The sequence below is a fragment of the Lotus japonicus genome, chromosome 5, assembly GCF_012489685.1.
Source record: "Lotus japonicus ecotype B-129 chromosome 5, LjGifu_v1.2".
Classification (NCBI taxonomy): Eukaryota; Viridiplantae; Streptophyta; class Magnoliopsida; order Fabales; family Fabaceae; genus Lotus; species Lotus japonicus.
The window spans coordinates 51,723,083-51,746,305 of NC_080045.1; the positions used below are offsets into that span (position 1 = coordinate 51,723,083).

At 32.8% G+C, this 23,223-nt stretch overlaps 1 protein-coding gene and 1 long non-coding RNA gene across 15 annotated transcripts; one reads left to right on the forward strand and one right to left on the reverse strand.

Moving 5' to 3' along the window:
* The first annotated feature begins 10,045 nt into the window (after positions 1-10,045).
* On the forward strand, positions 10,046-13,657 carry LOC130718264 (dihydroflavonol 4-reductase-like). 6 transcript variants are annotated; one of them, XM_057568801.1, is made up of 6 exons: positions 10,046-10,419; positions 11,284-11,364; positions 11,925-11,973; positions 12,072-12,163; positions 12,266-12,410; positions 13,434-13,657. In XM_057568801.1, the coding sequence occupies exons 3-6, from the start codon at positions 11,952-11,954 to the stop codon at positions 13,442-13,444; spliced, it is 270 nt and encodes an 89-aa protein (XP_057424784.1). In that variant the 5' UTR covers positions 10,046-10,419; positions 11,284-11,364; positions 11,925-11,951; the 3' UTR covers positions 13,445-13,657. The 6 variants fall into 6 exon arrangements, 4 of the variants coding, with proteins under 4 accessions (XP_057424784.1, XP_057424781.1, XP_057424783.1 ...); XM_057568798.1 differs by lacking the exon at positions 10,046-10,419 and adding an exon at positions 10,473-10,896; XM_057568800.1 differs by lacking the exon at positions 10,046-10,419 and adding an exon at positions 10,473-10,896 and having other exon boundaries at positions 11,929-11,973.
* On the reverse strand, positions 12,406-19,976 carry LOC130718265 (uncharacterized). Of its 9 annotated transcripts, XR_009012562.1 has the most exons (6): positions 18,504-19,976; positions 18,017-18,069; positions 17,688-17,755; positions 16,719-17,617; positions 16,528-16,590; positions 15,025-16,371 (listed from the first exon to the last, which is right to left on the reverse strand). It is a non-coding gene; the product is annotated as an uncharacterized LOC130718265 (long non-coding RNA). The 9 variants fall into 9 exon arrangements; XR_009012557.1 differs by lacking the exon at positions 17,688-17,755 and adding an exon at positions 12,406-12,855 and having other exon boundaries at positions 15,227-16,371; positions 18,017-19,976; XR_009012561.1 differs by lacking the exon at positions 17,688-17,755 and having other exon boundaries at positions 18,612-19,976.
* Between the last annotated feature and the right edge of the window lie 3,247 nt (positions 19,977-23,223).

A 23,223-nucleotide genomic window follows, 5' to 3' on the forward strand; every position in this document is an offset into this window, starting at 1 on the left:
TAAACTAGAAAAATAGATTAAACACCCGGGTCATCAGATGGCAATATATACATATAAATTCGAACAAAAAAAATAACATATACTATTAGGAGTGAAGACATTTTCTACCAAATGGACACAAGTGAAGACATTTTTTACTAAATGGGCTATAAAAAACCACTTACTTTTACTACTCAAATAAGGACATTTAACAATGTGAGACACAAATGAGGGCATTTAGCAATGTGGAACATAAGTGAAGACATTTTTTTTATCAAAGGGGCCATAAAAAACCACATAGTTTTACCACAATTATTTTTTTCTAATGTTTTTTCTAAAAGTAAGTGAGGGCATTTGCCCTCATACCCTTACACATAAATCCGTCACAATGTATGGTGTAACCCGCGTAGATGAGGATTTGATGGATGTTTGGGTATGTGGTTGGTGTTTGGTTGGGGATTCCTTAGCTATCATGATGACCAGGATATCCTTCACATTGAGCTTCTTGTTATTTTCCATGGTTTGAGTAGAGCATGGGAGTTGGGTTTGTGTATTATGGAGTGCCAAACAAATTCTAAGAAAATTTTTTGGTTGGCGAGGCATGTGTTTTTTCATCGCCATTGTTATGCTTCACTCACCTATAATATCGTTGATCCTATAAAGTGGCCTTGGAGGGTGGTGTTGAATCACAACTTGAGAGAACACTACAAGAAAACAGTCCAGTAGTGACCGCCAAATCAATCGCTAAATGGGTAAAATCGGTCACTAAAACAGTTAGTGACCGATTTAGTGACCGAAGTATATCAGTAGTTAAAACGTTGGTCGCTACGGTTAATGACACAAGTGCTGAATTTCTTGCCAAGCATGATACCCACCAAAGAGATTCTTTTGTTTTTATTTCGACTACTCTAAAGGGAGTGGACCTCTTGCTACTTCTGGATGCTATTGGAACCTCGTTTATGAGGCATCAGTTCAGGAGTTGTATGTTTTCTTTTGTTTTTTCTTCTTCTTCATTTTTGCTTTTATTTTTTCCCACGTGTACCAAATTTGTTATATATATATATATATATATATATATATATATATATATATATATATATATGAGTGAGAGAAATGAGGAAGTTTTAAATCACAATTACATAAATAGCCATGGTTTAAACTACCTTTAAAGAAGAGAGAGCAGGAGATTTTCGTCCAAGTAAAAAAGGTGTTGCATGCTAACTTACTCCTTCACAAAATCTAGTGGGAGTAAGTTAGCATTTCCCTTCCCAATTATTATAGTTATATACTTATATAAATATACACTCTTTAAATTTTGAAAATAATACTAAAGTTAATTATATTAAATTTATTCTATTAAAATAATATCAATTAATTAGTTTAGAATATAATGATTGTATAAAAAAAGTATAATGATACTTTTTATATAAAACAAAATCTCACGTAGATAGCATTATAGTACTTTAAAATTAAAACATACAATTGAAAATTATACGTAAATACAAACAACAACCGCTTTTAGGTTTCAGAGCAGACTTAGATGCAAATCATCTTACTCAATGGATTCTCATTTATCAGAGAAACAAAATCTTATAAATTTCATAAATCAATATAGATTTAAAATTTTCAAATTAGCCAAGATAGATTTGTTTTGGAAATGAATTTTAGGTACAGAAATTTCTCCTCGTCATTTATACTCCCTCCGCCCCCTATTATAAGTCACTTTTTGTGAGTTTTTTTTGTCCCAAAATATAAATCACTTTACAATATCTATGCAACATTAATTTTTTCTCTCCATGTTTACCCTTGTAGCATTTAAAGAATTTTCCTACTTTCCAATATTTTTCTTTATTATCGAGGTCACTTTCATTTATATCTACTCAAAAAACTTCCAAAACTTATTTTTTATTGGTGGAAGGGGGTTTTCAAGATAGTGGAACATTAATATGGAGAGAGAGGTAGATGAGATTCATTGAATTGATATACTTTTAAATGTGGTCAGTTTAGGAAAAAAGATACAAATTTATTGTAACTAACTAATTCTAACCACTTTTTTTAATCCTAGAAAATTAGGTAAAAGTGACTTATAATAGGGGACGGAGGGAGTAACTGAATGCATTCGGTTGGTATCTCATTTGATTTTATTTGAAATTTGACATAATATCAATCAATTAGTTTAGAATATAATGATTTTTTTAAAAAAATATAATGATACCTTTTATATAAAACAAAATCTCACGTAGGTAGCATTATTGTAATTTAAAATTAAAACATATAAATTGAAAATTAAACCCAAATACAAACAACAATAGTTTTTAGATTTCAGAGCAGCTTTAGATGCAAATCATCTTACTAAATGGATACTCATTTATCAGAGAAATAAAGAAGTTAACTGTATAGAGAAATCCTTGGGGTTTTACAAAATCTCACGTTACATATACATAAAGAAATCTCTAAAGTTAAAAAGAAGATTTTACAATGATAGTTTTTATATAAAACAAAATATCACATTAAAAATAATAATGATTGCATTCACATTAATAATGGTTGATTTGCCGGAGTAATATCCTTTCACCCTCCATAAATGTACATCAAACCTTATATGCAGTAACCTATGAGCTCTAGTCCGCAGTTAATGAGAAACTCTGCCAAATTCACCTAGCAACCATCAAATCTCTGCGTGTCCATGGTAGCTCTGTGGTCCCTCAGACCAAGATCAACTCCATTTTCCTGGAATTCATAATAAATAAAAATATGACAAATTAAGAAAAAATCAAGAATTAAAGTACCTAAATCCTAATCAAATCTAAAATTTAAAAAGGTACTAATTAAAGATAGATAAAAACTCTCAAAATCTAGCAAATTACAATAAAAACTTATAAAATCATAAATTAAATAAAGACCTAAAATTCAATAAAGACACCATAAAAATTAATTAATACTCTCAAAATAAAATAAAAGATCCAAACTAAAATCAAGAAATAAACAACTTAAATCTTAATCAAATCTAAAATTTAAAAAGGTACTAATTAAAGATAGATAAAAACTACCAAAGTCTAGCAAATCACAATAAAAACTCATAAAACCCTGAATTAAATAAAAATCCGAAAATTCAATAAAAATACGATAAAAATTAATTAACACTCTTAAGGGCATATGTAACTATATGGTTTAGAACTTATGAAAGGTGCTGGTAGACTGGCGGTATGTTTTTCACGGGAATTGAAAAGCTTTTACCATGTACATTATGAGAGGGAAGGTAACGTTTGGCACAAAGAAAACTTATATAAGAACAGAGAGGGAAATATTGAATGGTAACATATTAACCATGTAATCAATATTTTAATTGTAAACATAAACGGGATGCCAATCATAAATAGATAAATATTTTTAATTTAAATTCAATTTAAATCTTTTGAAATATTAATAAAATATACAACAAAAAGTTCATATGCAAACAAATAAATGTTCTCAAGATTTAGCTTAAGTAAATAAGGGACCATAAAATTCTAAAGAAAATTCACCATTCCAGAAAAAAAAAAAATGCAACCTAGCAATAGGATTTGGCAATTCCAAATTAACACTAACCTATAGGTATTCAGTTGTAGAAGAATCCCACCAAAACTATGAAAAAATCTAAATTGCAAGGTGAAATGAATCACACTACTTTTCCACATACCTCGATTAATTAAAAAATATATATTTTCTATTGTTTTATATGCACAATATTTTTTTTATTGATCTCAAGTTAATTATATTCTCATAAAAATACCTTTTTAAATTTTAGATTTGATTAGGATTTAGATTGTTTATTTCTTGATTTTATCTTAATTTATTTTTGATTTATTTCTAGAGTATTAATTAAATTTTATGGTATTTTTAGTGAATTTTTCTGATTTTTATTTTATATGCACAATATTTTTTTTATTGATCTCACCTCGCTTATGTTAGTCACTAAGACTATGTTTGTATAAATGTTCACATACATTCAAATGCACCTATATCTCAATCTTTGTTAGTAGTACATGCCTCAAATTAAAGTACGTACTTATGACCATTAGCCTTAAGATTTGGATAACACACTGCAATAAGATCTGGTTAGCCTAATTCATAAGCTTACAACATCAAAGAAACTTTTAATCCCCCCTTAAAAAGTGAGAACAGATGGAAAACAATTCACCTTTCATGACCAGTGAGAACAGATAAATGTTGAAATAACATACATAACAATGAAAAAAAATAAATGGGATGTTCACCTATCAATGTTAATTTTCTTTTATCAACAAACACATTAATACATGAACATTACAAAACAATAATAATGAAACATAGAATGGGTTAAAACATGCTTTGGCGAACAAAAGACACTTCTAGAACTACATGAAAGAATCATTAAAATTGAAGAATATATGCTTTGTTAAAATTGAATTTATAATGAAAATTTTAATTGAAGTGAGTGAAGGTCCATGTTGTTTTTGAAGCATATATGATTTGAGGTTTGCCATGGTTGAGATGAAGAAGGGAGAAATAGAGAAAATTGTGTGAGTATTTAGAGATAGAGAACGTATGAAGGTTTTTTTGCTCTACTAACCCTTTTTATTTTCTAATATAGATTGATATTGATACTCTATATAAAAAACAATATTTTTTAGGAATATTTTTTTAACAGAAACTATCTAACAAAGATACATAAAAACAAACAACTTAAATCCTAATCAAATCTAAAATTTAAAAAGGTACTAAATAAATATAGATAAAAACTATCAAAATCTAGCAAATCACAATAAAAACTCATAAAATTCTGCATTAATTAAAAATCCAAAAATTCAATAAAAATACCATAAAAATTAATTAATGCTCTAAAAATAAATTAAAAATAAATTAAGATTAAATCAAGAAATAAACAACCTAAATCCTAATCAAATCTAAAATTTAATGTGGCAAATAGGGCCAAGGTGGAAAAGCTGATGTGTAAATTATTAAATGAGAATTAATAGGTGGAAAAGCTGACGTGTAAATAATTAAGTGAGAATTAATCTCAGAGCGACACGTCACTAACTTGGCCTGTGAGAGCGACACGTCATACTAGAAGTTGTTCTTTTCTAATATATATAGATAGATTTCTCCCCTCTCTTAGTGCTAAACACCAGATGGTCGAGATGCATATGAAAGCTTCAAAGTTTGGAATTTGGTGTTTCAAATACAAGATTTTATCTTCTAATCGACATTAACATTGCTTTCACTATTATTCATTGTGGTGGATTTCCTCACTATCGTAAAAGTGGAACGGTGGTCTAGGAAGATTTGTGCAAAACAAAAAATAATTCCCTTGGTTTTTTACTCATGGTTGCTATGTGGTGTGGGTTATTTACAATTCCATGGACTCAGGAAAAGGTATGTAAATAATGAATGAGTATAGGGTAATGCATGAATTGGTTGAGGAAATTATGATAGATTAGGAACCCTTCATGTTGAGATTTTACCTGAACTTCAATTTTTCATCTACCTCTCTTTACATGTATTAAATTCTTGAGGAATTATATGCCACTAAAAGCTTCAACACCTATTTGTATATTTCGACCTCTCACATATGTATTTTATACGTCACTAAAGCTTCAAGTCTAATAATTGCAATTGTTCTTTTTTTTTTGAATAGTTTTCGTTCCTCAATTGATCGCTACCCTCGTACCAAACCCTAATTCTACAATTGGGTTTATTGCTTTTTTTTTCCTTTTTTTCTTCTGCAGAATCATTGCCATGAATAATAGTACATTCAAGATGGAACATCCACTTGTTTCGCTCCTCTCTTTAATTTCTCAAGGTAATTTTTGGGTCGAAGGTTCTCGCTCCAAAGCGAAGGAGATGAAGAAAGGCGACACCTCCGCTGTCCTCTGCTATACGTCGCTGCCAGAGGCGATTTCCGACGACCACCGCCACCTGCAAATGGTTGTGTCACCCACCAATGACCTATATTGACAAAGAAACCACTACCTTGATGATCATCATCACAAGGAGAAGGAGGCCAGTGGCCTTTGTTGTCGCCGTCGTCACTCTCCCACTGGCTGCTGTCTCCGATCTCCTTCTCCGGCAACCCTTTTTTTTCATAAAGGCCTCCACTCCGTTCATATCCGAGATCTGAAAAAAGAAAGAAACCGCTGGACACCTTTGCGTGCATCTCATATACAGAGCCAAGTTCCACCCCCTCTATGATTGCACCCTCCTTGGATTCAACCCTCTACTCCACCATCGAATCAGCTGCTGGACGTCCTCTCATGTCTTCACGTTCACAACCTCTAGAGTGATTGAGCTTAGAGATTTCATGTTTTAATGCGGGCCAAGCTGTGGTTGTGGACATGATTCGACAATAGAATTTCTCAGAAGGATTTACAATATTGTCTTCAAGTTTATCTTAAAATCAGTAAAGGATGGGCTGTTAATACACGAGACTTCATTCTTTTTGGCACACCTGTTTTGGAATATGTCAAGGAGCTTCGCAAAAATGTAGAGTTGGTTATTGATTCAGTAAGTGAATGTGGTTTTGAAATTGATTGTTTGAAAATAATCAATGAAGTAGAAGGGCGAAATAGACTGTTACACAATGTATCATTACCTGCAAGCTTTTGTGTTGAAAGAAGTGTTGATGATGAAGAGACAATGGAAAATGTTCCTGAGTTTTGCAAACATTTAAAACTCAAGAACATTCTCCGTGGTCTCATCATCATCATTTCTTTCAACACAAATACTTACAGGTAACGATACATTATGTAAATTTCTCTTTCGCCCCTCTTCTTCATTGGTTATTTGCAAATTCAAAAACATATTCCTATATGGAATCAATATCCAACTCTTCAATTTTGTGAAGCTCGCTGGCATATTCCAAAAAAGGTGCGTCAAAAGGAATGAAGCCCCATGTTTTAACAACCTATCCTTTATTGATTGTACGATAAACCTCGAGATAGTATTGTAAATCCTTTTGAGAAACTCTGTTGTCATAATCATGTCCACAACCACAACTTGGCCCACATTCAAACACAAAATCTCTAGGCTCAATCAACCAAGAGGTTGTAAAGGTGAAGAAAGGAGAGGGCGTCCAGCGGATGCTTCGACGGTGGAGTAGAGGGTTGGATCCAAGGAGGGTACAATCATAGAGGAGTGTGGAACTTGGATATGTATCTGAGATGCATGCGAGTCCGTCAAACATCTCCATTCTTTGTTCAGGTCTCGATTCGAAGAGAGGGAAGGAAGATCTTCATGAGAGTACCTTCCTTTATGAAAAAAAGGTTGCTAGAGAAGACGAGCGGACACGGCGGTCTGCGACAGAGTGACAGCGACTACCACAATGGACACTAGGCGTCTTTCTCCTCGAGACGAAGATCATCTAGGTGGCGGTTTCGTGGTGAATAGAGGCCAGAGGAGGGAGATACGCCAATTTGCAAGTGGCGGCGGTCGTCGAAAATCGCATTTGGTGGCGACAAATAGCAGAGGACGGCGGATGTGTCACCTTTCTTCATCTTCTTCTCCCACTAGATTTTGTGAAGGAGTAAGTTAGCATGCAACACCTTTTCTTTTGGACAAAAAACCCAACTCATTTTTCTTCAAACCAGTTTTAGTTTGGGGCAATTATGTAATTTCAATTTTTTATTTTTTTAATTTAAAAAACTCAATTTTCTCTTTCCTCCCACTTCCCACTTTGTCTCTCTCTTTTCTCGCCACTTCATCTCCTTATTCTACTGCAAATCAAATCAGGATGTGCTCTTCTCTTATGGCGTAGAGATTGAAAGCTGCCACTTCTCCCTGTTCTGCAGCAAATAATGAATTAGAAATGCACATCTTCTTCTGATTATTCCTTAAGTTTGATTGGTTTAAATGAAGTAGTGTAGGTAAGAATTTTCAAACTTTTTGATATAGAGCGTAAATCTTTCAGAGATTTTCAAACTCGAACTCAGCGACATGGTGGCTCATGATGCAGATCCGGCGGCGCTTTTTCAAACGCGGATGATGCTTTTGCTGCGTGAATGGGTTGCTCTAGTCTGGGTAGTTCCAATCCGGCAGGAATGAAGTTTCACCATGGATGTTTCCAGCTTCACTTTGCTGTTCCAGAAGACTTGAACCGTTGAACCAGAATTCATGAAATTAGGGATTGGGAACAGTGATGATGTTAATTTTGTGTGGATTGGAAAGAAGCAGTAAATGAGTGAGAGAAATGAGGAAGTTTTAAATCACAATTACATAAATAGCCATGGTTTAAACTACCTTTAAAGAAGAGAGAGCAGGAGATTTTCGTCCAAGTAAAAAAGGTGTTGCATGCTAACTTACTTCTTCACAAAATCTAGTGGGAGTAAGTTAGCATTTCCCATAATAATTTGATAGTAAGAAAAGTACGAGGAATACAAAATATTAATACATATGGACTATAAAATTATGACCTGAATTTATTAGTGCTAACAAATTAGAGTTAAGATATCTCACAGGGAGAAACATTTTATATGAAAATGAAAACTTGTACGAGTTAAAAAAAATAAAATTCATTTTCTATAACTTAAGTGTATTTTTAATAATTTAAAAAATAATTATATATTTATGTATTGTTATATATCTAAAACACAAAAACATTACCTTTTATGCAACACGAGTATACATCTTCACAAACAAAATTCAGTTATACCTCACATATGCAAATATTAAAGTTTTTGGTTTATTAACTTCTGTGTTTTTCAAAATTTGTGCTCTTTAAATATCTACATCTTTATTATGATTATTCTTATATTCTTAGCATCTTAAATATTTATAATTTAAAATATGAATCGATGTATCAAATACAATAGACATATTCCCCGTGCAACGCGTGGGTAAAAAAGCACTAGTTGTGTGTTAATAGAGTTTGTGGATCATGCATCATAGGAAAAGAAAAGAAAATAAATATTGAACAATCTTACTAAAAGGATAAAATCCCTCACTCGAGAGAGCGAAAAACCTCATCAAAAAGAAGCTGCCTCTGAAGGGAAGACGACGATGGAGTTGGCTTTTAGGTTTATGTATAGATGAAGAATTGAGAGATAATGATGATGAGGACTCCAGTGAGTGGATTTTTATATAGGGGAGCGAGAGAAAATGTGAGCGCTGATTGGTCCAAATGAGGGTCGCACGGATCCATAAATATTTTTACGATGTTTTAACGAGAACCTTTGGATGAATGCTTATCTACGGTCAGAGATGCAAGTTAGCTGAGACACTTGGATAGAGCGATAACTATTAAGTTGATTGGCTGACGTGGTTTTGATTGGGCTATTTATTTGAATTACTAGCACATATCAATATGCAATAAATATAATTAATGTTTTCCTCAAACAAGAGATTTTTAATATTTTTTTTTTGGTTTGAATATATGTTTCTAGTTACTGGTATATACTACATAAGAAACCGTCCGTAAAATAATCGTGACAAATTTGTTTGACTTAAAATGGTTTTACTGACGTCATAATGCATATTTTACCCTTTTATTTATTAATAACTAGTCCACGTAGGCGATCACATACACTTTTTACACCTATATAACAAACTAGGATTAGGACCCGTGCGATGCACGGACTCTTAATACATTATTTCATCTAATTTTACTAATAACATTTTATATGAGCAATTGGCTAAACATACGTTGTTGAATGGTTAAAATTACAACGTTGCACGGATGTTTAATCTCTATTGTCATTTCCTTAACAACAAAAAAATTATATGAGGAGAAGCACTTTCTGTCACAAACATTAACTGAATTTGATTTAACAATTCAGACATTAACCGTACAATTTTTTTTTTTCAAATCCATCATACTACATGATTAAAATAATTTATATAATATTAAGATTATATGTGCAATTTAGTTGTGACTAATGTAGGTAAAACCTAAAGGAGTTTTGATGCTAATTATCGTCACATTTATAATAATTGGAAAAAATTTCACAACCCTAAGAATTGGGCGAAATATGTTGAAGCATTTGGGAATTAAGCTGAAAATATAGTCACAAGTTGGATTTAAAGAACTCCATAACACGTTTTTTTGTCCTTACGTACTGGTGTGTAATCTTTTGGTCTACCTCATCTTTAATGGTTCCACTATTTCTACACAGACAAAGAATAGAACTCATGTAGAGCTATATTCAGTTTCGAAGTGTTTCATTCAATCAAAGAAAAAACAAAAAAAAGGTACACAACATGGTTGAAAACTCTAAAATAATGAATAGGTGAGGTTGGTAGAGCCGCCGCCTCCGCTCCCCGATTTCCATGGGAAGCACTGACCCCATGTCCCTTCAGCCAATCTTCCTCTGTAAATTTCGTCCTTTTTCCCCCAATTTCTCGCTTCTCCTACTGTAGCAACGTCACTACTTTCCCTGTGCCTACTGCGTTTGACGTTGGCCATCAAGTCGCTCCATCAACCATTACGTGGTAAGCCTCCATAACAGTTCTTCTGTGAACTTCACCATTATGTGGTTTAGCACTTCCCATACGTTTCCTCCTAATTTCGTCCTTTTTTCGAATTGTTTATCTGATATTATAGATTAGATGTGCCTTTTTTGAGAGATTCCGTACTCTGTTTGCAACCATTCCCCATTGTCATCTTCAGTTCATCCAATTTTTATGCATCTGTCATTTACATTTTGATTTGAAGTTGGGATTAGCTTTGTAGATCTAGGGTTATAGGTTGAATTCTTTACACAACCTTTTCCTCTTTGAATTTTTCTTCAGATCCATTTGCCTATAAATTGTCACACAACCCTCACTCCACCACCATTCACACAACCATTACTCCACCACATTTCACACAATCTCACTTCAATCTTTGAGATGGCTGGTGGTATTAATTCGATCAGAAGCCTTATACCTGGACGAGATCTGTGGAGAGTGAAAGTCAGGGTTCTTGAGGTGTGGAGCTTTGTTCTATTAGAGAACCATTGAATCCATTTGGCATCTAAATGGTGTTCATTGATGCTGAATTTGCTCGAATCTGTGTTTTGGCAGCAGATTCTTTATAGATTTGCTCTTTTGTTCTTTGTCAGTTTCCTTTGTGTACTAATTATTTAGTTATTGTTTTGTGCATCTCCTACACATTTAAACAAATACATGCACTTTGGTTGCTGCAAATGATGTTCTGCTAGATTCAAAGTGAATCTAAAGTGGGTCTATCTATATGTAATATATAGTTGAGACTCTTATCTTTGCAATGTTTTCAATGCGTGTATTTACATGAATGTCGAATAATTAGAACAGATTTCTAACAATTTTATTTGTCGTTTGGTGTGTATCTCTCAGAGACATGATATCATCAAGAAAAGATTAGACACTCATGGCAATGTGATAGAAACAAGGCAAGATGGGATAGGCTCTCCTACGGTAAATAATACAATTGAATTTGTTTCTACAGAAGTATTTTTTGTGATTCATATTTTTTATCTGTTGGTTGATTACTATTGTTACAAGATTCAGGTTCTTTTCATTTTGATTTCTAGGATTTGACTCCACTAAAGTGAGATGTACACTTTAGAGGATAAGTGCAGAATCATAATCGTTGATTATGAGATTTGTTAACTGAATAGTTCCTAAATCCTAACACATGTGCATGTATGTATTGTATCACAATCTCAACTATTGATTTTTCAATTAACAAATATATGGATTCTGAAATCCTAGACTAGGACTTGAAAACTAACTTGAAGTCATGCCTCTTCCAGAAAAATCTTTTGATCACTGAACATGTTATTTTTCCTCTTTTGACACTTATTTAATATGTGAACCCATCTTCCATGTCTATTTTAATCTTGCTTCTCATATTGTATCTGTTAGACGTTGCCTCACTCTCCATTTTATCTTTTATAGTTTCAATTTAAAATTGAACAAACAAGCTTATAATCACAACTCTGGTTTTCTTTCTCATATATTAATTTCTTTTTTAGTCAGGGTTCATAAGGACTGATTTTAGCATGCCTACTAAAATAAACACTGGTAATTTCATGAATTCATGCTTTCTGTAGACATGATTATGCAGTACAAGCATCTTTAGATATTTTGGAATGGTAACTGAGCCTGTATTGTAATTGCAGAGGCATTTGTTCAAACAAATATATTTGACCCTTCAACCAAAGGAACGATAAACCTACTCAAGTCCTGTTTGAAATCCAATTCTGTAAAAAGGGTTGTTTTCACATATTCCATAAGTACAATTACTGCAAAAGACAGCAATGGAAAGTGGATACACAAATTTTGGTTCCTTAGGGTTTTTTTTTCTTGACTGTAGGTTTATGCACTTTCAAAGCATCTCACCGAGGAAGCAACATTTAAATTTGCAAAAGAGAACATTGATATAACAAGCATTGTTGCAGGCCCATTCTTCACTGCTAATGTGCCATCAAGTGTTAAAGTTCTACTGTCACCATTAACAGGTGATTTTCTCATCAATCTACATGTTATTCCACGTTTAGAAGAGCTTATTTAAACATATGACATAAATGCTAACGCAAGTGTTTGAGTGGACTTATGAAAATTATGATATACCTATAATTTGTTTCGAACTTATTTTATAAGCTGCTTAGATTAGCTTATGAATTGACACTTACATCCACTTATAAGCTATTTTAGGCCTATTGCCCTATTGCAATAAGTTTCTTAGATTAGCTTATGAATAAGATCTTATGTAAAAAGAGCTTAGGCAATAAACGCTTAATTAAGTTATTTACCAAAACACATATATCACTCATGCTCAAATTTCTAACATTAAATTCCCCAAAAAATTTCAACCTCTATACTTCAATGTGCATTTTTATGTAAAGTATAACTTTGTCTATCCTGTATCAAGAAAAATCTGGCTGGCAAGTTAAAACAGCTTCCCTGCAAATAAATTTAGACCATAAGGAGCATATTCCTAATAACATGTACTATATGTTAGTAGTCATGGTGTTCTTTAGTTGCAAACTGCACAAGTCATTAAGCTCTTGACTTCATGTTCATTATTGAGCAATGATAAATTACTGCTCACTACAGATCAGGTAAAGATAAGTGAAATTATGGAACTGCATAAGTCATTAAGCTCTTGCCTTAATGTTTATAATACATCTGTTTATAATACATCTTTTATCACTTATGCTTGGGAAGAAACCCACATTTATATAGTGAAATTATGGTACTTTGATCGGGTAATGATAATCCACTTTGTATGTGAGATATTTTAAAGCAATATATGAACACATTTTTTTGTTGGTTAGCATGTTCAAATGAATTTTTTCACAGTTTGGTTTAGCTACCATAGTGCGATGAGTGTAGGTTTGGAGTTAAGAATGACAAGTGCAGTACTTGCTACAAAATTAAAAAAAAAAAGTGAGAATGTGGGTAAAGCTGCACATATATGCCTTTGTGCACATTTATCTCAATACAAGTTAGTCTTTTATTTTTACTGTGCTTTACTGCAGGTCTCTCTTAGAATCTTGAACCGGTATTGAATCAGTCTTGAAGAACTCTAGAAGTAGCTTATAAAGTGGTGGTTTAGTCTTTGACTATTTAGTCATTTACCTTTACTATTTGTCTTATTGCATGTTCTCTCCTAAAGTTGGTTTGCTTTGGACTTTGGAACCTTTTTACTGAAGTGATTCTTGAAGATCTATTCATCTAGCTAATATATTGGTGTATTCATTCATTCTTTGACTATTTAGCCTTTCCCAATTGCTAAATTTCATGTTTAACATATTGTGGTACATTTTTAAAATGAAATATAAGGTGATTCTTGATTGCTTTATTGCGTCTCTTGAAGATGATTGCTTTAGTAATCAACTTTGCTTATTTTATCAGTTTTCACTTTTCAAGCTGCAAGTACTTTTAAAGTTGGTCTCTTCATTCTCAAGAGCTATTGATAATGCAATTTGGTTGTAGAGTAGTGTAATCTAATTTGTTTGCCATCTGCTACCTTAATGTTCATTTAAATTTTTACCATGGTGTTCATTTGGTTATTCCATTCACTTAAATGGTTTTCACACAGTTCAGTCCCTATTGTTAATGTTGTATTAGTTTTGGCAGGATATTTGAAACAGTTCGTCTGATTATTCAGTTGTGGTTTCCTTAATATACCAAATTGTGTTTTGGTTTTTCTACCTGGATGATCAAGTTAATTTTTAATTGTGTATTGAAAACGTGTTATTAAAATCAAACATTTTACCTGAACTGTATTTTTTTCATATGTATTTTTTTCATAATCCCATAAAAATGGTAAATGTATTTGTAATAGAAAAGAAAAATGTTTTTTTTTTAATTTAAGCTATAATATGTTTATAGTTCTTCCAAATTCATTTGCAAAATAATTTTTTTGTTTATCTGTTTATTTTATTATAGCTAAAGATGAGAAAATATCTCATATAATATAAGAGATATTCATGTACATTTTCTATTTATTATAAATGACATTATACCCTTGAAGACAAAGACCATGTGACTAAACTGTAAAATATTATTAAGTGAAAATATTACTGATAAAGTAAGGGTATAATGTCATTTATAATAAATAGAAAATGTCATCCGTGAGTGATAGATAAAAATGATTGTTAATTTATTTGATATGATATCAATGATTATATAACTCATGTGTTTATCACATAATTTTTTTTTATTTTTTTTTGAAAGTGTGTTTATCACATAATTAGTCTGAACGAATTGTTGAATATATTTCCCGTGCATCGCACGGGTAACGGGCTATATACTAGTGTTCATAAATCAAGTATCCTAGATATTATTAAACCACTAAAGCATGATAAAAAAAATTATGCTTGACATCTTATATAAAATATTATTTTTCCCAACCTCTAAATTTTTGGCTAATCATGTACCTCTACACTAAAATCTGTTTGATTCAAAACTTTTCTCCCTCAAATTGTAAAAGAAACTGAAGAGAATAATAAACCACATAAACCCATAAGAGAATATTAAGCACAAAGATAGGAATATCTGAAGAGTTCACCTCCTTGTTAGATCTTCCATTTAAAGACAAAAATGATAGCATAGTAAAAAATCTGAGGTAAGGGGTTTAATCTCCTATTTCATAAGAATGAAAAAGACATCACAAAAAACATGATTGCTTGGGCATATAGAGTAGTTAGCGGGTGATAGATCTAGAGACTAATCAGCGAAAAAAAAGTAGTACTATTCATTACACAAGTCTTGGAGAATAAGTACCTTTAACAAACCAACAATATTATGCATGAAAATAATATTATACCTTTGTAATTTGTATATAAAGGCAAGAACTCCATGGCAAGGTTAAACCTTTCAACAAAAAACCCAAATAAGAAATTGGGGTGATAATACAGAGGGAGAAGTAAGAATAATGAAATGAAACGAAAAATGAGATTAGGTACACTCAATAAATATCACAAGAGATTGAAGTAAGTACCACTTCTGAATTTGATAAAGACAAGGATATTTCATTATCACCTCAGGAGTGTATCATATTGAGAAAGAAAAGCACATATCACAAGGACCAACCTCACATAGCATCTTAGACTAAGTAAAAACTAAGTTCATCAACCATATTCAGTTCACTTCAGTTATCATTCATGACAGTCCTTTGGCTGCCCTGCCCTTATATTGGAAATTTATAAACCACCAAGTGCTCCACCACTCATGCCACACTGATAGCTGTGTGGATGAAAGGATGGGATTGCCAAGAATGGAATTGGAAAAATTCTACAGCAGGAAAAATGGGTACAGGTTTGTTTTGAGTGACCGGAATGAAGGACAAATGTTTGTAGACCCTAAAAGTAGACATAATAACATGAAAGCATGAGGAAAAGTAAAAGGTAACCAAATAACAGATGGTAGTCCCAACCTCTCGGCTATATTGATTGCATTTGAGAGCCCTATAATGAAAATCTCATGTTATATGTAAGTCTATCATTTAGATGATCCATGAAACATGTCTATTATTAGGGCCATAAAATTTTAAGAAAATTCTCCACCCAGAATGCACCACAGAATGAAACATGCATGCCTATTTAGGCCATAAAACCTTTTATTTTTATTTCAGTGAGAAGGATCATAGTTTGCAATACAAAAACAAAAATGTAAGAATTCCATGTTCAAATGATATTCTTATCCATTGAATCCTTAAAAAAGAGCTTTGTGGGTAGCTGATATTCCACGATTTGACTCTAACTTTTAGATGCTTCAGATCAGCACAAACGCACAAAGGAAGGAGGCTTATAAAAAGAAAAGACAGAAAAACAGTGTATTTAAAATGCAAGATAACAAATTGCATTAACAAACTTCTAATCATTGTTGTTATTATTATTCATGAGTTAGAGAGTGCTTGCCTGGTATGCCCCAGAGAACCTTGTAAGTTGGCTTCAAATTCACTTCATCCAACTTCATACATGCATTTTCAAAAGGACTCATTACTTGCTCATGAAACAAATGTCAGAAATGCTAAAGAAAAACTTGAGACAGCAGTTTCATACTTTTGACAAAACAGGGCAAAACTGGACCATTAAATCAGGATTGAAGAGAGAAAAAAAGAATTACCAAATTGAGGAGGAAATGTGAAACAAAACCCTTTGTTACTCACTAAAAATACCTTTATACAACCTGCGATTGAACACGAAACAAAGGTAATCTTCTAACTTAATGGATAACTGAACAGTGGAGAATAAAGAAGGATAGTGCAGAAAAAAAATGGATGACTGGATTAGGAAGGAACAGATGAAAATCCTCACAATAATTTGTTCAATTTATAAGCATACATGTCTGATAGGATGGGTTAGGGGGCTGCTATGCAGTAGACACACAACCTGTAAAGCATAATTAACAGCTTGAGAAGAATAAAAAGTCCAGACATCTCAACCACATGTAAGATATCATGTCATACCTACATGTCCAATTATTATAAGACCCTCACGCATGAAATTTTTTCAAAACCAGTAAAGACCAAAAGCATAGCTTATATAAATCAGAGAATTTTACCGTCTAAGGAACAGAAAATCAAGAAACTTTTTAAGAAACCAACCTCAAAAATAAAAATTATATTCTCCTATAAAAATAATTGGGCTTCTTCTATGTTACTGAAACTTAGCATCTTTTCAACTTGTCAATCTCGAATGTTGTTTGCAGATACTAATACTTGGTTGCAAGGGATTCAAAGTTTCTGATGAAGGAACCACTTCATCTGCTCCTATTGTGCTACACCAGGCACATCTAGGAACTCAAATAAATAAAAAGCATAGTGTAAGTACTATGAGATTAGTAATATTCAACAAAATAATATTAATGAGATGAGAAAATTAAACATGACAATCAATCCTCTCTCCACCTAAATTATCTGATCTCCTCCTTTTCTCCATTGAAAGTAGAAGTAACACTTCATCAATGTCTAAAATTTTTCAACATTAGTACCAGATATATTTATAAATTACATGTCAAACACATGAGTAATTTTTTTGCACAAGGGTACAACTGGTAATGAGAAACCTGTATTGGCTTCGTGAAATGCACTGATTCACCATATAGTTTGCAAATCATGCTTCTTCTTCTATTTTCTTCCAATTCCTATTAGTAGCTTTTGACTTACCCTCCCAAACCTTAGCTTTTCTTCTGGCGAAATAACATATGCTTGGACCTGAGAAGAATAAGATAATCTTTTATACACAAATAACATTTGGTGTATATTGAGTAGGATGATGACGTACCAACAACATAGAAAATCACAAAGGGTTTATTTAAACGGGTCAAAGTTACTATCCATGACCAAGAATGCCTGAGAGCAATATAGTGAAATTAAAGTGAGGTTAAAATTCTTTAACGTATGCAAAAAATCCAGGTAATTGGAAGATAGCAAAGTTAACAACAATATTAGCTAGCCAAAACTGGTAGAAAACCATGCAGTGCAGATCTGATGTTAAGTTCCATACAAAATAGAGAATATTTTGAGATATGAATAAATTTTATAAACTAAAAAATATTCCCGATACAAATTAAAGAAAGGTAAATAAACAGACAACAGACATCAGAATCGAACCTCTCATTCAAAATTATGTATCCTTTCTTTCATGTAGCGAGAGATCATTGAATCTGTGCAGTTTGAAAATTTACCATTGTTTGATGTTAGATTTGTGAACCTCAACTATAACTCCTATTATATTCACAATATAAGGATGAAAAATAATAACACAACCAAAGTTTCAAATTGATATAAATATGTACTACCAGAAGTTTGAGAAGACATAAAAATAGGGGAATTAAAGAACTCTTGTCTGTCACAAACAAAAATACTTTTTAGGCACCATCATTTTAACTTAAGTAACAAAAAAAGAACAATTATTTTCTCCACTTGGCTCTTATCAGTCACAAATAAGAGCTACTCAATGATACAATTTGGGAATAATTTTAAGAGATACACAAATAAGAGCTCTTAAGATAATGCTTGGCTCCAAATCTTTTGATGTATATCATAACTACAAATACAATTTGGCTCCCTAAAGCTTCATGTGTAGGAACAAAGCTACCTATTCGTCAGAGAAGGTTCTGGAAGAGGGGAAGCTAAGGCTCTCAGCGGGGATTATGAAGTAGGTGCCAGTCAAGGCTATAAGCTACCCAAGAAATTATGAACCAACCTGTAAAGCAAATTTCACAGCTGGTTTTTTGAGGACGACTTAGGTTTCAGTCTAGCCGGCAAGGGAGGTTGAAGCTTGATGGGGTGCAGAGAAAGAAGAGAGGGTGCAGAGTAGCAGTGAAGGGGACACCAAAAAACTCATTAGGCCCAGCCCACTACTCTCCCATAACAAAAAAAAAAAAGAACTGAAAACCTTTAATTGTAGGATAGAAGATTTCTTTGATAAAATTTAGTCTTTCTCCATTTCATTATCATCTCAAAACCCAAAAATTCATATTTTCATCTCAAAACTCAGAAATTCCCCTCCTCCTCTCCTCCACCACCACCACCACCACCGAAATCCCCATCCAACTTCACCACCACCAAACCCTCCTCAACTCAACACCACTTTCAACATTTATCTCCTTAATTAATTTACACTCTATCGGAATTTCTTATAAAAAAACACCCTAACCAAATTACTTGAACCCTAAATTAATATACTCTTCATCTTCTTCATCCCAACAACTGATGTCATCCATCACCGGCCACCCCTGCTGTAGTAGTAGCCAGATGAATAGAAAAGCTCGATATAACATGTTCAAAATATAATATGTTCAAAATTTAAGTTACTTTCTAAATGAAACCTGTACGTGAACACATTTGCTTGAAATATTTAAGGCTTAATTGCAACTTTGGTCCCTGACATTTATAAAAGCCACGATTTTGGTCCCTCACCTAATTTAATTACAAAAATCGTCCCTCACCTAACACTCTGTGAACAAAGTTGGTCCGACCGTCAATTTTTTAACGGAAGAAGCTTATGCGGTGTTTGAAAACTTAGGTGGAAGTGCCACTGGAGAGAGGGAGGCACATGCCTCTACATCTCAGAGGAAAAAACAAAAAAACTCAGAGGAATAGCACACAACCTCAATCCCAGCGTTCCAACAACTAGGCCTCCCAACAGCAAAGCTTCACTATGAGATAAAAAAAACAGCCGAGAGGAGAGGAAAAATTGATTCTGACGCCAGTGGCACTTCCACCTAAGTTTTCAAACACCGCATAAGCTTCTTCCGTTAAAAAATTGACGGTCGGACCAACTTTGTTCACAGAGTGTTAGGTGAGGGACGATTTTTGTAATTAAATTAGGTGAGGGACCAAAATCGTGGCTTTTATAAATGTCAGGGACCAAAGTTGCAATTAAGCCAATATTTAAATATGCATATCCTATCCCCACTAGTTCATGTTCTGCGATGCAAGTTTCATTATCCCTGTACCAAAATTAGAGGAGAATATTCCTTTGGTGAGCTCAAGAATATTTATACCCCCATAAAAAAAGGAGAATATGTTGTTCATTAGTAATCAAGTTAGGGTGAGCACATGTTGTTGTGGCCTACCAATTTGTTTTCAATCTTCTTAACTAGGAAGTTGCTCGTGCATTGCATAGCTTTCTTAAAAAAAAAAATTTTAGAAAACAATAGTAAAAAGTTTAACAAATTATGGATATATTATATACAATATAATAATATTTATGTATTTTAAAGTAAATATAAACAACAATTGAGTTTATGATGGAGAAAATTAAGGGAACTTGAATTTAAAAATATCAGGTTGTTTGAATTTGAGAGATTTTCTTTAACATTTTGCTTTAAGGGATGAGAGAGAATGTAAAAATATAAAATGTAAAATTGAGATAATTAAAAAGTGATGACGTGGCTAATTCTAAGAGTGAGTTTTTAGCTCGAGTTCCTCTCTGATCAGAATGAGGTCTCTATTTTATTATATAACAGGTGAGGGTGGGATGGGTAGCTCACTTTGTCAGTTAAAGGAAATGAAGGGTATTGAAGGGTGAAGGGTCAGGGTTCAAACCCTGTGAAGAACTAATTTACTACTCCATCCGTTCCTAATTATAAGACCTAGTTTTAGATTTTGCATGTTCCTAAATATAAGACATTTTACATTAATCTAGCAAAAAGTATTCTACTCTTCCATATATACCCCTCCCATTAATTTTGTGTTTTCAATTCAAAAGTTTTAATTATCACCTGTTATTAATTAGTGAGAGAAAATGACCTAGGTAAGTAAGGAAGAATGTATGCATTTTTTAAAAACTGATACACTAGTTAGACACATTTAATGCTTTCTTAATAAGCACAATTTTTTGTATTAAGTCTTACAATTAGAAACAGAGGGAGTAACAATTAACAACTAACATTTGTATATTAAAAAAATAGAACAAGGTAGATTTGAGTTTCAAATTTAATAAAAATTAATTGATAATTCAATTTGTTTTATGAAAGATAATTCAATTGTTTAACTTTTGATAAGTTGTATGGTTGAATATTCATTTCACCTTTATTAATTATTTCTAGGAAAATAAGCATTAAGAAGCAATTTCTTATATAGGCTTAAAAGCACATTTGGTCACCCACGAATGCGTTTCGTGCAAGATGAGTCCCTAAACTATTTTTTTAGCATTTTTAATCTCCCACGTTTTCTCTCGTTATTATAGTTAGTCCTTCTGTTAGATTTTTAACGGTTTTTGCTTCGCTTAATTTTTTAAATGACTTGGAGGAGAGAGAAGATGGTTAGTACGAGAGAGGGCATGCATGTGCCTTGCACGTGCCCTTCTTATGGAAAAATTCATCATCTTCAAATGTTTTTCCATCATCTTCTCTAGAAAACCCAGAATAAAAAAACAGAATAAAAATAATAATGATCAGAAAATATATTTATTATCAGATTTATTCTCATCTGTTTCTTAAAAAAAAAAAAGATGAACCTCCATTGAATTGCAAAACATGAGAACAAATCCGTGGCCTGCTACCACCAAAGCTACGCCCACACATCCTAACTTCTTCACTCTGATCTGCACTATAGCAAGAAAACCCAGATCATAAACCCTTATTGCGAGAAACAACTCATATTTCCCTTCTCCAAACAAAGCCAGATTAGGGTAAAACCATATCCAGGCACACCAGATCCATTCAAATAATCCTCCATTGTTGCAGAAAATGAAGAATTAAAAGCCGAAACAGGAAGAGGAGGAAGAAAGCTTTGCGAATCTAGAAATTGGAAGGAAAAAAAAAAGAATTGGAAGCAGAAATTGAAAGAAGAAGAAGAAAGCTTTGTGAATCCAGAAAAAAAAAAAAAGAGATTTGCGTGAAACTAGATGGTACCAGAGCAGATCCCTCATCATCTTCAAAAATTTCAGATTTGAAAGCAAGTTCTCAGATCTCTCTACTTATCGAATTTGTTCCTCGCTTTCCTCCTCCACTTTTGATATGTGCTACAGCTTCTCCTCTTTCTCTTTGAACGCATGTGTGTGGGTGATAGTGAACACGAAGTTTATGGTGGTGGGCGGCGAAGTTAGGGTTTAAAGTTGAAGGTTTGGGTGGTGGTGAGTGAGTAATTGCAAAGGATGGTGGTGGGTGAGGAGTTGCAGACGATGAAGGTTCTGGAAAGGTTGGAGAGTTAGGTTTTTTATTTTTAATTAAAGATTATATTCATCAATCAAATAAAGTAAATAAAACAAGAATTCCACGTAGGAGAGATCCGTCCAAATTTTGACGGAAAAGAGCCCAAGGACCAACTGTCGTAACGGGAGCAAACGTGGGGGACGAGAAATGCTATAAAATAGTTTAGGGACCACTCTTGAACAAAAGTGAAACGTGGGGGACCAAAAGTGCTTTTAAGCCTCCTATATATATACAAGGAGTTGTCTAAACGATCCATGAGAATTTTTTAGTTAAATAACTCATCATCCAATCACATTAAAGAATCACTCAATCACATTTATGGGGTTATTATTTTTTTTTGAAAATAACCTCCATTAATGAAGAATCCGCATCAAAAAACGGCAAAACAACATCCGGAGCCTCCCACCCAAATAACATCGTCAAAGATGGAGACATGCTTCACCAAAAAAATCAGCAACTATGTTTTCCAAACGACGAACAAAAGTCAAAGTAAAGACATCAAAACAAGAAATAAGAGACTAATGAGAAAATGCATCTAGCATCTTAAAATATAAAAGAAATTTAAATTAGAGGGGAACATGCGAAATAAATTAGTGGATCCCTCAATGAGAGACCATAAGAGGAAGCACATGGTTCGGGTCCACCTTGTTCATGAATCTTTAGGGTATAACTCCTCAACGAACCAAGACTCTTACTACCAGTAATAATATGTTCATATTTCATTTTTAATACACCTCACTTTTACCTATTTTTATTTTTATTTCTCTCCTCTTATCATCTATCACATCTCATATTTTTTTCTCTCTTACTATTTTTCTTTTTTTCTATCTCTCTCTTTCTTCCACTTCTTTTAAAGATGTGAAGAGAACACTATCCTTTTAATACAATTTGACAGACAATATATATATGCACATTGTAGATATATAATTAATGCCAACAATTCAGGAGAACAATTATGATTTATTCCGTATTTCATCTTCCTAGTTATAAGTTCTCTTGCATGCTAAATGAAAAAATTAAGGTTGTTTAAATCACCTATGTGAGTTACTAACCCAAAACTTATAATGGACCAATATGATTTTTTATAAATTAATTAATAAATAAAATAAATAAATTTTAACTCACTTTTTTTCAATGTGATTGGATAATGATTTA